General features: G+C 38.1%; 1 protein-coding gene across 1 annotated transcript in view; it reads left to right on the top strand.

Moving 5' to 3' along the window:
• The first annotated feature begins 2,414 nt into the window (after window positions 1-2,414).
• Window positions 2,415-13,618, top strand: part of PSMA8 (proteasome 20S subunit alpha 8) — a 46,455-nt gene continuing 35,251 nt past the window's right edge. Inside the window, exons 1-2 of the mRNA XM_007935567.1 lie at window positions 2,415-2,516; window positions 7,691-7,817. Coding sequence (XP_007933758.1) covers window positions 2,415-2,516; window positions 7,691-7,817 — 229 coding nt within the window. The remainder of the gene's footprint in view (window positions 2,517-7,690; window positions 7,818-13,618) is intronic.

Genomic DNA, 13,618 nt, shown 5'->3' with positions numbered 1-13,618 from the left:
AGTTGTGTCCTATCAGAAAATGAAGGTCCTGAAAGCTCTACTACATCCATGTCATTAAGGGCAACTCTACTTTGAGGAGGCAGCTGTTCCCCAGCCATATTTTAAGTGCCTTCTAATCTGAGGGGCTCATCTTCCAACAATATGTCAGATAATGTTTTACTGCTATTCATGAAGTTTTCTAGTATTATATGAGACAGTGTTTCACTCCTATTCGTAAGGTTTTCAGTGGCCAATTTCTTTAGAAGTGAATGGACCCATCCTTATTCCCAGTCTGTCTTAGTCTAGAAGCTCCACTGAAACCTGTCCGCCATGAGTGACCCTGCTAGTACTTAAAATACTAGTGGCATAGCTTCCAGCCTCACTGCAACATACAAGCCACCACAGTCTGACAAGCTGACAGATGAGTGGTGGATTAAGACTATAGAGAATACCAAAATGCTATTTACCAGTGTTTTATTGACTGTGCAAATGCATTCAACTCTGTGGGTTATAACAAATTATGGAAAATATGATGAAAAAAAATTGGAATTCCAAAACATTTAATTTTGCTCATGAGAAACTTGTACATGGATCAAGAGGCAGTCTTCTGAACAGAAGAAAAAGGTATGCAGCAGGGTTGTATACTTCACTTTAATTATTCAATCTATATGCTAGATTATTATCCAATAAACTAGACTATATCAAGAAGAATGTGGCATCAAGATTGGAAAAAGACGATTATCAACCATGCTTGCAGAAAATGAAGACAACCTGAAGAACTTAAAAATGAGTGCACGTAAAATAAGTGAAATCTGTAATAAGCACTGATGATTGAACCAATGTCAGTTTCCTGGTTTTGTTATTGCACTATAGTTAGTGATTTAAGGTGTTACCATTGAGGAAGCTGGATGAAGGGTACAGGACCTCGCTGTAGTACTTTTTCAATTTCCAATTATTCTAATTATTTCAAATTAAAAAGGAAGAAAAATGATGTTTATTTAGCAAGAACATTAAAACACTTTTCAAAGAACAGTTTGTGGAAAATGTTGGTTTATCAGAATGTTGTAAAATAAGCTTGAGTGAATTGTTTCTGTTTGGAATTATTGCTTTATTTCTTTATTTTTATCACCAGAACCAAACTTTTCAATAATTGCTAACATTAAATAAAAAGAATGAGTGGGGGATAAACAGAAACTACTTTCAGTAGTTAACTAAACTTCTGAATTAAGTATTTAGAATTGAGGAAATCAACCTTTCCTCTTTTGTAGGTAGTTATTTTTTAAGAATGATTTACCAAGGTTAATATCCTCTTCAATGGAAAGCTTTATATATTAAATAATACATGGGAAGTAACAATAACAGTTAACTTATCCAGCTATTAGTACACACCAGACAGCATTTTAAGTTATTTATGCCTACCAACACATAGTGGCTAAAGCACTTGACTGCTAACCAGAAGGCTGGCGGTTCAAACCCACCAGCCCCTCCTCAGAAGGAAGGTTGGGCAGTCCTACTTCCTTAGTGATACTGCCTCGGAAACCCAAGGAGGAGTCGCTATGAGTCGGGGCTGACTCGATGGCACATAACAACAACACCACCACCAACACATTTAAACCTGAAAACAACTCTTTGTCGTATGTTTTCTTATATTCTCACTTCCTTAATAGGGACAAAGGGGCATAGAGGTGTCTCAGATATGAATATGACAGAATATACAGACTTTCTGTTATATTTATAGACATCTTTTATGTAGCATACTTTCATAAAAATTTCTTCAAATAATTGAAAATCCTGCCATTAACATTAGTTTGATGAACTGTCTGCTTCTCTGCGCTATTTTGTTCAGAAGGCAGAAAATGGAAGAAGTAATACTATTTTGAAAAACTATCGCTTCTTTCTTTGGGCCAAAATGACAATAACCTGCAGAAGAGAAACTAAGAGTTGGAAAATTACAATTTGAAATCTTAAGGGGTTGAAATTTAAGTTACTACTGCTTATCTAACAGGAGTACAATTTTTAAAAAAATTATCTTGTCTGAAGGCCTCATTTTTAAGCCCTCATCTTTGACGTCATTTTTATAAGTGGAGTGATTTGATACCACCCCTAGGTCAACACCCTAGTAGGGAAACTGGAAGCTATGTGCCATGCACCAAAGATGCGGGAGGAGCTCGGCCAATACTCTAGCGCCACCAGGAGCGTGCAGGCAGGCAGGCAGGCGGATGCTAGGGAATCCAGGCAGCAACTTGAAGTGGTTCTGAGGACCTCCAGGCTTAACGAGCCTGGGTAGGGACTTCCTGGCGGCAACTGTAGGCAGTACTACTCCTTCCAGGCTGGCGCAGGGACTTCTGGGAGGCAGCACGTGGCAGCGGGAGCGGCTCCCTCACCAGCCTTAGACACGTTTTTTTTTTTTTTTTTACTTGCTCTAGTCCAGCGCAATGGCCTCTCGGTATGACAGGGCCATCACTGTTTTTTCTCCAGATGGACACCTTTTTCAAGTGGAATATGCCCAGGAAGCAGTGAAGAAAGGATCCACGGCGGTGAGTGCACCACGTGTAAACCTCTTCTTTGCCTCCCGTCAGGCCTCCCCTTTGCCTTGTATCCTCAGCCCACTTCATACAGCTCAGGGGGCAGGAAATTTTCACTGGACTTGTGAAAATTGCTTCCTCCTAAGGAGCTCTGGTAACATAGTGCCTAAGGCATTTGGCTGCTAACCAGAAGGTTGGCGGTTCAAACCCAGCAGCCACTCCGCCAAAGGACGACTGGGCAATCTACTTCATAAGGATTTACTGCCTTGGAAACCCAGCGGGGATCGCTGAGTGTGAATCCATTCGATGGCAGTGAGTTTGGTTTGGTTTTTGTTGTGGGAGGCACAGTTTCTGAGATTTGGGTTGGAAGTGGCAGAGCAAAACCACTGCAATAGGATGGAGGTTGGTTGATTTAATTGGGTGTCTGTTGTCCAGCTTACTTTGTTTAATGATGCCCACAGGCAAAAAGAAAAAGGAGCTCTGGTCATACAGTGCTTAAGGCATTTGACTGCTAACCAGAAGGTTGGTGGTTCAAACCCACCAGCCACTCCATGGAAGGAAGATGGGACAATCTACTTCCGTAAAGATTTACCGCCTGGAAAACCTATTGGGGGTCACGAGTCGGTTTTTTGTTTTGGACAGAGGCAAAACTGTGTGTAGTATTTGGCTCTAAATGAGATATTAAACCTTTGACAGTAAGGAAAAGATTTCTTCCAGCCTCTTACAGCCTACCTGAGTATAGATGGCCCACTTCCTTGGGAAGCCACAGACCTGTGAAAAAGTCAACCCAGAGTCAACAGTCCCTCTGGTTGAAAGCTATTATATAATAATGACGATAAATTTTAAATTGGACTTGCCTGTCCGTGAGACAGAAGAAGACCTGGTGGTGCAGTGGTTAAGGGTTTGGCTGCTAACCATATGGTCGGGGGTTCTATCCCACCAGTTGCTCCGTGGAAGGAAAGACCTGATGATCTGCTCCCATGAGGATTACAGTTTAGGAAACCCTATTCTACACTGCCTTGTAGTGTTGCTGAGTCAGAATCAACTCAACCGCACAGAACAGCAGCCTGGAAATGTGAACTAAACCAATTTCACAATAAATCCTTGTTGACTGGGAAATGATTAAAAAAAATTGCTAGTCCACGTACCACACTCTTACATCCATTAAAAATAATTGTCCTAACATTGGTACGCAAATATTTGACAGGCTTTTAGAGGCTAGGAACCCCAAGAATCTCTACTGCTTTACTCCTTTATTTTGTTTGTTAGCTTTCAGATAATTTGGGGAGTTCCTTACATTACCTTAAAGTTATGCATCCACATTTCTGAAACTTTTGGTAGTATACTCATGGTAGTAGTAATACTGCTGCCAAATTTTAACTGTGTTCAGTAATCCTACTGATTTATAAAAACTAGAAAGGACAAAAGTGCCCTAGTGACCAAAGATCTATTGTCCTGAATCTTCCAAGTCCTAGCATATGAATTCTAAGGATCTGATTTTTTTTTTTAATCTCACAAATATCATAAACATGTTTTTGCATATTTTGGAAATTGAGACTTTAGCTGTTAGAATAAACAGTGCATTTCTAAGTGTAGCAGCATTTGTATTTTTTTCTCACCTTGCACAGAACTTAGTTTTGGAAGGAAATAATTCACTTTTATTATGTATCTATCAAATGTAAAGTGGTAAAAAAAAAAAAAAAAAAAAACACTACAAAGAATCTTACCATTTTTAAAAGTATTTTTCTACTTAATTGGGCCCACTAGTTTTGCTTCTGTTTTATAAGTAATTTTTTTTAGAATTACAAATTTAAGAAAAGCCTCATGTAGCTGAAACCAAAAGGGTACCGTTTTGATAAAAACAAAAAAAGTTATATAATCCCCAGTATGGCATGTAGCATATGGTTAGCAAATAATGCCCAAGTTTTAGAGCCCTAAATAAAGGGAATAATGGGAGAAGACTGGGGTGTAATAAGAAACCACATTGGCTCATTTAAAATGTTTTAAGAATGCTATAGAACTGATTGATAGTTCCTTTGTAATGAGCTGTAAAAGGGTAAGGATATAAAAATACCTATAGTGGGCATTTATAAAGATACATTGGAAGGATGAGACAGTTTTGTCAAAGGATTCTGAAATTATAATTTGCATCTTTGTATGGAGTTATTCATTGTGTTTCCTTGAGGGTGCTCTGACCTTTTACATAGTATAAAGTTTATAATGGCACTTGTTTGTTAAAATATGGCACAAAATATTCTATCTATAAATGACGGTTGAAATGATGAGTTATAGATAAGCCAAGGTTGACCAGTTTCAACCAGTATGCAGTATTATTTAGTAATATAAAAGTTATATGAGCCACAATTAGAGGCCTTCGATTCTTCTTCCTTCTTGATGGTTATCTGACAGGATGAAGTGAAGCAGGAGGCCTGTTTTATTTTTGCTTTAGTTCCCTTTTCTATGAATGAAAAATATGTTTGAATAACATTTTGAGAGGCAATAACCTTTCTTCTTTGGGGGAAAAATATTCCCATGAAAAAGTTAAAGATTTATAATCATTCCTTCATTTTGTCCTTTCCCTGACCCGAAATTGTTATTGGCTCTATATTTCCTACCTTATCAAATCTCAGTTCCATTCTCTGGCCAGCAAATCCTTCTGTAATCCTAATCTACCCTCCTTAATTAAGGAAGCAGCTCCCAGGTTTTATGAACATTCCACAGGGGTATATGCCTTTGCCCTTGTAGCCTGGGGAGAGGAAAAATCTTTCTTTCTGCTTCTCTACTTTTTACTCACATTTCTCCTCCTCCACAAGCCATCTTTGATCCACTCCAGTCAATTGCAAATCTTTTTCTTAGTCTCAGTTTATAATCTGTATCACAGAGTATTGTGCTATATTTACTATTTGGCCTTGTATTCTCTTCCATTTCATACATATTTAACAGTCTTCTCACATCAAGTGCATAGTCTAAGATATCTTTGAAGATATTGATGGTCTCATTCCTATTTGTAGCTCTATCACACAATGTACAGAGGAGGGAGTAGGAAGTAAACATTTAACTAACACATACTTTGTACCAGTTACTGTATGTACATTATCTAATTTTAAGGACAATATTTAATCCCCCCCTTTTTTTAAAAAAAAAATATATATGTGGAAATTATGATTCAGACTGTTTTCATAAATTGCTGAAGATACCCAGCTAGAAAGTGATGGAGCTCATATTCATACTTAAATTTTTCTTTCAAAGCCTCTGTTCTTTGCATTGTACCATGCAAGTTGTACAATAAATATCTATATATAGTTAGCTATTACTCTAACCCAGATGTATATCACTTAAGGCAATTAACTTTTCTAAGCTTCAGTTTCTCTGATGGTAAAATACGCATCTGCCTCATAGAATTGATGTGAGAGTCACATTAGGTGAATATTACACCCACTCTTCACTTGTTGACATGGTTAGCTTCCAAAGACCAAATCGTTATGTAAAAATCAGCATATGTCAAAATGGAGAATGACCACATCAGATCACAAAATAGAGGATGATTACATGTTATGTAACTGCCAGATCACATCATTACATAACTACCAAACCATTGAGAATCATGGCTCAGCCAAGCTGACACATCACAGCCAGTGTTACTCTCACCTTGCACCTTGGCATTCGTTACTGCCAAACATATGTGATTAATGCACAAGATAGTCAAATAGTAGATTTTTACTATGGTTTTCAATGTAAAATGTCAGATAATGAGGTAGTTGAAAAGTAAAGAGTAGGTGTATATGTTAAGCATCTTCCATAGTGTCTAGGTCACAGAAAGTACTTAGTAAATAGTAGCCATTCAGAAACCCAAGGAGGGGTCGCTATGAGTCGGGTTTGACTTGATGGCACATAACAACAACAACAACATTGCTATTAACTATTCATTTGTTTTCTCTATTTCTTTCCATGATTCTTTCACTGATTATTATTTTAAGACCTTTATGTTGAAGACTTACATATGCCAAACATGGCGCTGGGCTATAGAATTTCATTATGAATAAGATAGACACAATCCTTGTTCTCAAAGAGTTTACTATCTATCATGAAACTTGGATGATTAAGTATATAGTTGTGATAAAGTCTTAATGAATATTATAATAAGGAATATTATTCCTAGGGTTAGGGAAAGAAGTCCTCCTGGTGCAATGGATAAGAGCTTGATTGCTAACCAAACGGTTGGCACTGGAACCCACCTAGTGGTTCTAAAGGAGAGAGAGTTGATTATCTGCTCCTGTAAAGATTACGGTTTAGAAAACCCTATAAGGCAGTTCTGTTCTGTCACATGGGATCCTGTGAGTTGAAATTGACTGAATGGCACCCAACAACAATAACAGGGCTAGAGAGGTCTTCCTGAGATGGTAATATTTAAGCAGAGGCATGAAAGATGAAAGACAGGTGGAGAGGCAGAAGAGGACAGAATACAGAATATTATAGACAAAGGGAAAAGCATGTGGGAACACCAAGTAGCAAAAGACAGGTATGTTCTGTGTTCTGTGAGCCAGACAGCACTCAGGATCGCTGAAGCAATGGAAAAATTGAAAGAGATGAAACTAGAATCAGGGACCAGGTCATGGGATACTTTTAAACCATGTTAGTGAGAATATCCTTGATCCTAAGGGAATAAGAAACCTTGGGAGGTTTGGATGTGGCTTTGTCATTCATTATCTAGATTACTGCTATCCTGTCCTTCTAGTAACAGACTTTTTCTTGGCTGCTTATGACCCCCAATCCCTATCCCAGCAAGTCGTGGGATACATGGGAGAGGTTTTGTAGAATTTTATCTATTTAACTTTTATGTAACTTGCCCACTGTATAAGAAATCCACATGGATCCTTTGATCTTTCATTTTGGTTCAAATTGCTTTATATTTAGGTAGCGCTTCTCTGGGTATGTTGTATAAGACTTGGACACTCACGTGGTTTTAGCATTGATGGTATATTCTTTGTAATTTCTACCTATTTGTCTTCTTTGTTTTGAGTTTTGGTGGTAGACTTTCAATGAGCCTGTACCTGTAGAGCTATTTTCCTAGAAGTCTACTTTTCTTACTTTTATTGTATATTTAAGGAAAAGACTTTTCCCCTAAGTCATATGTTGATTTTAATGTTAAAATTGACAGCTAATTATGTTTTTTAATGACTTCACAGGTCGGAATTCGAGGTACCGATATAGTCGTGCTTGGAGTAGAAAAAAAATCTGTTGCCAAGCTTCAGGATGAAAGAACTGTGAGAAAAATTTGTGCCCTTGATGACCACGTTTGCATGGCTTTTGCAGGTACTTACAGACATAAATATGGAGCTCTGGTGGTGCAGTGCCAAAGGCATTTGACTACTGACCAGAAGGTTGGCAGTTCAAACCCACCAGCCACTCTGCGGAAGGAAGACTGGACAGTCTACTTCTATAAAGATTTATCACCTCAGAAACCCAGTGGGGTTCGCTTGAGTAAGAATCAACTAGAGGACAGTGTCTTTGGTTTTGGTTTGGAAGGACATACAATAAAGATGCACAGTAATTTAATGTCATAGGACAGCACAATTGGCCCCACTATAGCATGTGGATAGTACATCATTTCTTATTAAAAACAATCAAAATATCCCATCTTTTAAGGAAAATCACAATTCTGTATGTGTTGCACATACAGCTTGCCTTAAAGGCTTTCTCCAGATCTCCAGAATGCAACAGAATACTAGGATAAGAATTTCACCTAATGATATAAACTACTCCATGGGTATTATATCCATTTATCTTAATCATGTCAAACACAGGAGACACAAATATGATCTTGGCAAAAGTGAAAGCCATTTCAATTACTCATAGACAGTAGACAGTGTACAATAGGAAAATTTCTATCACCAGCTATCTTCCCTGGCTCAAAAGCTGTCTGGCCAGGATGGAAAACTTCCACTGGTGCCCCTTCTCTTTGCACTGTGGACAAAGTACCCTGAGGATCTTCCCTCGCCCAGTTTTATATTCCAGGAATTGTGTACATCACCGTAGAGTGCAATACAAGTTTTCTCACCTGATTGCTGGGAGGGTAGTCAAACGTGAGGATGCCAGCATGGAATTATATCTCTTTAGCCCTGCTGCTTGTTTACGCAAAGCATTAGGCTTCAGAGCGGGAGGTACAGTGGTTTGTTCTGAAGCCCAGAGATGCTGGAGGTAGGGGCTGTGGAGTAATAGCCATTTGGGTCATCTGAAGTACTGCCTTCTCTCACTGTAAACCAGGATTTCATATATATATATATATGAAGAGAGAGAGAGAGAGAGTTAGTTTGTGGTAAAAATGATTAAGTGCTCTACTAAATGAAAGGTTGGTAGTTTGAACCCACTCAGAGATGCTTCATAAGAAAGGTCTGGCAGTCTACTTCCAATAAGTTACAGCCTTGAAAACCCTATGGAGCCAATCTACTCTACACGTATGGGGTTGTCATGAGTTGTAGTCAACCCAATGACAGCTCACAACAACATATGTGTAGATATATATATGTTGTTGTTGTTGTTATGTGCTGTCAAGTCAGACCCGACTCATAGCAACCCCTCCTTGGGTTTCCGAGGCAGTATCACTACAGAAGAAGATTGCCCCATCTTCCTTCTGAGCAGTGGCTGGTGGGTTTGAACTGTCAGCCTTCTGGTTAGCAGCAGTCAAGTGCCTTAGGCATTATGCTACTAGAGCTCCTAGATATATATATATATACATATATATATAAATACACACCACTATTTGCTGTGGAGTCCATGACAACTCATGGTGGCTCCATACGTGTCCAAGTAGAACTGTGGTCCATAGGGTTTTCAGTGGCTGACTTTTCAAAAGTAGATTGACAGGCCTTTCTTCCAAGGTACTTCTGGATAGACTCAAACCTCCAACCTTTTGGTTAGCAGCCAAGTGCAGTAAGTGTTTAAATCAAGGAATCCTTGGGTGGCATAAATGGTTAAGCACTGACTACCAGCTGAAAGGTTGGCAGTTCAAATCCACCCAGAGGTGCCTCAGAAAGTACGCTGATGATCTGCTTCTAAAAGTCCATAGCTTTGAAAAGCCCATAGAGCAGTTCTACTCTGCACACATGGGGTTGTCATGAGACAGAATTGACTTGATGGCAACTCACAATGACAACAATTATATATATATATATATAGATAGCTATAGATATAGATATATAATTTCCATACTTGTAACTTTAGGTAGTTGTTTTCTTTTTAAATTTTTTATTTAAAAATAATTATGAATTCACAGGAAGTTACAAAAAAATATGGGGAGGTCCTTGTACCCTTCACTCAGTTTCCCTGCAATGATAACATTTTTCAAAATCAGGAAACTGATACAATCCACAAAGCTTACTCAAATATCATCAATTTCACATTACTTGTGTATGTGTGTGTGTGTTATTATACTTTATTATATCAAGTGTGCCAATTTATATAGCCATCACCACAATCAAAACATGGAACTGTTCTATCACCACAAATCTACCATGTGCTATTCCTTTTTAGTCACACCCACATCTCTATAATTTTGTCATTTGAGAATGTTATATGAATGGAATCACACAGTATGTAACCTTTTCAGATTGTCTTTTTTAATCAACCACCCCCTTAAGGTAGTGTTCTATGATATGAATGTACCACAGTTTGTTAGCAGTATCTGTTGAAGACATTTGGGTTGTTCCCAGTTTTTAGCTATTAGAAATAAAACTGCTGTAAATGTTCATGTACAAGTTTTTGTGCGAATATAGGTTTTGATACCTTTGCTATACCCAAGAGCACAGTTGCTGGGCCATATAGTAGATGCATGCTTTGTTTCATAAGAAACTGCCAAATTCTTGGGACATAGTCTCAGGGGACATCAAGCTCAATTGGCGTACCATACTACACAAAACATTGTTCCACATCCTACTTTGGCGAGTAGCGACTGGGATCTTAAAACTTTGCAAGCGGCCATCTAGATGCAACAATGGGTCTTTCCTCATCTGGAGCAAAGAAAAATGAAGAAAACAAAGATTCATGGAAATGATTAGTCCAAGCAATTGGTACATCATGCTATCCTCAGCCTATACGACTATGAGACCAGAAGAATTAGACGGTGCCTGGCTACCACTGTCAACCACTCAGAGGGGGATCTACGTAGGACATATCCTGGATAGAGAGGGAAAACAATGTGGAACAAACCAGAATCATTTGGGGAAAAAAAAGGGGGGGGAACCACGTTTGCTGGTCTGATAGAGCCTGGTGGAACCACTGAGACTGTGGCCCCTAGCTGACCTTCAGGTCTAGAATTGAACCCACACCTGTGGTTTCCAGCCAAACAAAAGACAGGCATATGAGCTGAACATTTACATTAGGTAGATATACTCCTTGGAGAGAACAATCATGAAAGAATAGAGGGGCTGTGTATGCACAGGGAGACAGCTCAGGGGGCAGGAGTACATGGAGGTAGGACACAGGGAAGAGGTAACTATTGGGAGGAAGTAGGAGGGGAGCTGTTGCCTTGTGGTAAATTGTAGTCAATGTCATGAGACAAAGTATATATGAGCTGCTGTATGGAAAGTGAATTTGCTCTGTAAACTTTCACCCAAATCACAATTTAAAAAAAGAAGAAAAGAAAAAAAAGACTTGCTCAAAAACAAACAAAAAGGAAACTGCCAAATTGTTTTTTCAAAATGGCTGTGTGCTATTTTACATTTCTGCTAGCAATGTTTCTCTGCATCTTTGCAAACATTAGATATTATTACTAATTTTTCATTTTAGGTATTCTTACAGGTGTGTAGTGATATTTTTTCATTGTGGGTTTAATTTGCATTTTCCTAATGGCTAATGAAGAAGCCCTGGTGGTGCACTGGTTAAGCGCTCGGCTACTACCCAAATGGTCTGCAGGTTGAACCCACCCACTGGTTCTGCAGGAGAAAGACAGGTCAATCTGCTTTCATAAAGATTTGAGCTAAGAAAACCCTGTGGGGCAAGTTCTACTGTCACACTGGGTTACTACTGTGAGTTGAAATCAATTTGATGACAACAACTATGGCTAATGATGTTGAACATCTTTTCATGTACTTATTTGCCATCTCTAGCAAATAAGACATACCAATTCCTGTGTTTTGCTCATTTTATAATTGTCATTGTTTTTAAACCATAATTTTTATATTGAAGGTTAAAATTTTACTGAGCAAAATATAGCTTTATTCTATATATCTTTAAAAAGAGATCATCCAAATATAAACAGCATGGGATGTTTTAACTTCTGGTACACATACCTTTCTGACTTTAATGTAAATATTTTTTAATACATACATTGCTTTTAGCAAAATAAATTAAACATTTTCTAATATTCCCCACCACATACTAATTAGTTTTAGATATTAGAAAATACTTAAAAGAGTGTTATTGGGGAATTACCACAATAAATCAGAGTATATCAATGCAGTGGTTTAAAAGCAGAAGCTGTAGAAACATACCAACTCAGTTCTAAGTCAGACTCCATTGTCTATTAAACCCTCGATTGTGGAAAAGGTAGTAAACTGTTCCTTCCATCTATTTATTCATCTGTAACATAAGGTTAATGATGATACCTACCTTATTGATTCCTTATAAGAATTGTTGTTGTTGTTATGTGCCGTCAAATTGGACCCGACTCATAATGACCCCTCCTTGGGTTTCCAAGGTGGTATTATTACAGAAGTACATTGCCCAACCTTCCTTCCAAGGAGTGGCTGGTGGGTTTGAACTGCCAGGCTTCTGGTTAGCAGTCAAGTGCCTTAGGCACTACGCTACCAGGGCTCCTTTATAAGAATCAGGTGAGTTAATGCATGTGATGCGTTTAAAACAGTGTGTGGCACATGGTGAGTGTTTAACAAATACTATTGCATGCCGACTCAACGGCACATAACACTTTTACCGCTCCTTTCATTACTACCACCATACTATCATTATCATTCTTATTTAGTGGCATTTAAATAAAGGTGGAAGAGTACTGGTAATAATTTGTTTAAAATGGTAGGTTAGACCTTACAAGAGATGCTAAAGGGAGTCCTTTGGATAGAGAACCAACAACAGCAAATAACTGACCATTAACACACATGATGACATAACCCAGAAACCAACCCAGTTATAGAAGTATCCAAAGTAAATAAGTCTACAGATTGTAAGCAGAGAACCAGAGACATCAATTGATAAATGAAAACAACAAACCAAAAACAGGGAAAAATTGTGTGGTAACAGCACTTCTAAATGGTAGGGAAGTCAGGACAACTCCAAGATAGAAAGGACTGTTCTAAACTTGGGAAGAAAGTTATAAATCACAGGGTAACCTCAAAGAAAAATGATAAGCCTTCACATCAAAATAAAAGAGGACCAGCACAAATATTTAGCAAATACTAAAACAATAGTGATGAAGGAAGTGATAATACAATTCATAAACAAAATGAGCTCACCGTAGAAAATTATATGGAACTAAGAAATCAGCAACACCACGAAAAAGCACATAACAAAATGACAGCAACAAATTCATACTTGTCGATAATTACACTGTCAAAAGAGTAAAAAGAGAACCTACAAATTGGGAAAAAATAGTCAGCAACAGCATATCTGACAAGGGGCTTATCTCTAAAATTTATAGAAAACTCCAACACCTCAGCAACAAAAAAATCAACAATCCAATTTAAAAATGTGCAGCAGATGTGAATAGACACTTCACCAAGGAGGATATTTAGGCAGCCAGCAAATACATGAAGAAATGCTCACGATCATTAGCCATCAGAGAGATGCAAATCAAAACAACGAGATACCATCTCACCCCAGCACTAATGGCAGCATTCAACAAGACAGAATATAACAAATGCTGGTGAGGATGTATAGAGATTGAAACTCTCATACACTGCTGATAGGACTGTAAAATGATGCAACCACTGTGGAAAGCAATATGGCAATGCCTTAAAATGCTGGAATTAGAAATACCATTTGACCCAGAAATCTATTACTAGCTATATATCCTAAAGAAGTAAGAGCCAGGACAGGAACAGATACATGCACACCCATGTTCATCGCAGCACTATTTACAATAGCAAAAAGATGGAAACAACCTA

This window comes from Orycteropus afer, unplaced genomic scaffold (assembly GCF_000298275.1).
Source record: "Orycteropus afer afer isolate SDZICR_OR568_19922 unplaced genomic scaffold, OryAfe1.0 scaffold00030, whole genome shotgun sequence".
Taxonomy (NCBI): domain Eukaryota; kingdom Metazoa; phylum Chordata; class Mammalia; order Tubulidentata; family Orycteropodidae; genus Orycteropus; species Orycteropus afer.
This window is presented reverse-complemented; position numbering and strand designations above follow the sequence as displayed.